Source organism: Austrofundulus limnaeus, unplaced genomic scaffold, assembly GCF_001266775.1.
Source record: "Austrofundulus limnaeus strain Quisiro unplaced genomic scaffold, Austrofundulus_limnaeus-1.0 Scaffold529, whole genome shotgun sequence".
Classification (NCBI taxonomy): Eukaryota; Metazoa; Chordata; class Actinopteri; order Cyprinodontiformes; family Rivulidae; genus Austrofundulus; species Austrofundulus limnaeus.
Genome location: NW_013952931.1, coordinates 6,303 through 8,936, shown reverse-complemented (window position 1 = coordinate 8,936; position 2,634 = coordinate 6,303). Strand labels below are relative to the sequence as shown.

The window sequence follows — 2,634 nt, the reverse complement described above, 5'->3', positions numbered from 1 at the left end:
TTAAAATTAATAAAATTAAAAGTAATAGAAGCAACATCATGCTGGCTAAGAGTGATTAATAACAAAATACCAGTTGAATGTTAGCAGAAAGTAGAAAAACTGTCCAATAAAACCAAGATGTTTTTTATGAAGCTGTGGGCTGTGAACAGGAAGAACTGTGCAGAACAAACACAACACTCACACACAAATCTGCACAATAAGGTATTAAAAAGTGATTTTTTTTTTCTTTTTCACTGATCTTTTTGTAACCAGCTGTTGACAGTCAGACCAGACTTTATGTACCGCTGGTTTATTATCTTTACAGTAATGTTCTTAAAAGGATCAAATAACCACATCAACTCTTTAAAATATTGTAAAATAAAAGTTTATTTGAAGATGTTTTGCTACTATGGTATCTACACTGTACAAATACATGCAGTATTCAGTACATGCTATGATGCGATACATGCTGTGTAAAGGAACCCTTTATTAAAACGTTGACTAGTTAATTACTGCTAGTTTGGATTTTTAAAACAAGGTTCTGTRGAAAGATTGCAAACATTTAATATCTTACCTGTTGCAGATAGCTCAATGAAAGCTTCAGTTTAAAAGAATAAAGTTTAAATCTTTACATTGTTTTCAGTTTTGCATTCCATATTTATTCCAGCAGAGATATCAGAAAGGCTGCTCTGGAATGGTTTAAACTAGCTGTTGCTGCTAGTTGTTGTTGCAAATAACAATAAATCCAATGTAAATACCAGTGCAATACAAAATGAATAGTGGTGTATTGGCGTGTAAAGTATTGTTTGTTTAAACTAATATCAAATCTTTAAGATTGGAGTTCTTTTAAGACAGCAGCGCTGCACTGTGGTCTGTGCCCCGCTCAGTTCAGCTCATCAGTCTRATAATAATGAAACAATTAGAGTTTGTAAAAGTTCATCATTCATTTTTCCATAAAAAAAATTAGAAATAGAAATCATGCATTTGCATTACAGGTGGTACAAAAATAATTCATCTGAAAACATGTTTGTGGACCACGCCACGAACAGAGAGGAAGAGAAAAGCAGACCTGCTGGGGGCGCTATTCTTCAGAGGATTTAAGGCTCTAATGGGCTGCCGTATGTAAAGTTACACAGTCAAAAATTACCATNGTTTTGGTTCCTCAGACTAGAAATCTGCTCCTTGTCAAGCAGGGCTCGTCTCTCAGAAAACAGAGCGGCCATGTTTCACCGCTGCTTAGCTCAGTTTCAACTGGGACGCAAACTGAGCTTCAAAACCGTACTACAGTTACTGGGAATGATGGCTTCCATGATTTCAGTAGTACTAGAGCTGGGCGATTTGATCAAAATTTTATATCCTGGTTTTTTAAACATTTTCACCAGTTTCAAGGTATTTGATGGTATTTTTCTTTTCATCACAGCTCAGCTGATAATAAAATGTACAAACCCTTTCAAGTCTTACAAACAAAAGCTGCTTCAAAGTGTAATCCTACAGGGAGTGAGAGTCGTTCAACAAATATTACGTCACACAAACTGCGCCCCCTGCTGGAGCTCTGAATGAGATGCAAAACTAGGGTTTTTCACCCAATTTCTTTTGGTCAAATTTACAACAATATTTAGACATTTTATTAATATTCCTACAACATATACTATCAGATTATTGAGTTTTTCACCAACTAAAGGATCCTTCATTTCACCTTTAAGTTTCTTTAAACTGTAGGAGCCTGTAAATAATCTGATTGCTGCTCTGTTCTCCAGGCCAAGCAGCGGGCCGAGGTGCTGCAGTCCACTCACAAGTTCTTCTCCGAGCAGCAGCAGCTGAAGGCTCCTCAACAGGTCAACAAAGCCTCCCGCCTCGACCAGGGAGGGAAACCTCCGCTTGACACGCTGGCCTCAAACCACCAGGCTGCAGGGGAACGCCCAGATYCTGACAAGCCCCCCATATCCACGGCTAAGCCCATTAGAACTGGCCCCATAAAACCCCAGGCCATTAAACCAGAGGAGGGCAAGTAAGGAGCCTGCAGCCCTGCTCAGGTGACACACCTGCAGGCAGCAGGGAGAAGCTCCTCCCACTCACCCAAGCAAAGCCTCATATCATCCCTGGAGGACATTTTGGGGGGGCGGAGCCTGAATATGGTGGTGTTACAAACTGTAGGCCTTGTCAAGTACAAGTGCAGTCCTCTTCCTCCTTTTGATCTAGGTGTGCCCCTCTGCAGGTGAGGGGGTCCCAGTTTTTCATCACATTTAAATGCTGATAAAAGTTGCTGCTCAAATAGTTTCCTAAACACGTGCTCCGACAGTAGATTCACAGAGTAAAGGAGAGAAAATCTGAGACGTGCTGCTGACTTAGACATTTTTTATTCTCATAGCATCCAGTGTTTCTGTTAACGAATCAATCTGGTTTTCTTAAAGACAAGTCATTTCTCCAAACACTTTGTTCTCCCATCACTAACCCAGACATTTGTGGGACTACACGTGCTCAACGGTTTGATACACACACACACACACACACACACACATGTTTTGTTTCAGAATGAAAATGTGAACTCTGCAGGAGTCCATTCATTTTTTGATTTGTCTGTGAGCCTTTTGCTCTCATCTCCTTGTGTGTGTGTGTGTGTGTGTGTGTGTGTGTGTGTGTGTGTGTGTGTGTGTG

The 2,634-nt window shown here is 40.2% G+C and overlaps 1 protein-coding gene across 1 annotated transcript in view; it reads left to right on the top strand.

Annotated features, from left to right (window-relative positions):
* The window catches only part of prrc2c (proline-rich coiled-coil 2C), a gene marked incomplete in the record, with an annotated part of 90,325 nt that extends 88,246 nt beyond the window's left edge, over positions 1–2,079 (top strand). Inside the window, 1 exon segment of the mRNA XM_014026140.1 lies at positions 1,737–2,079. Within this exon segment, the coding sequence (XP_013881594.1) occupies positions 1,737–1,991 (255 nt within the window).
* Positions 2,080–2,634: the final 555 nt, after the last annotated feature.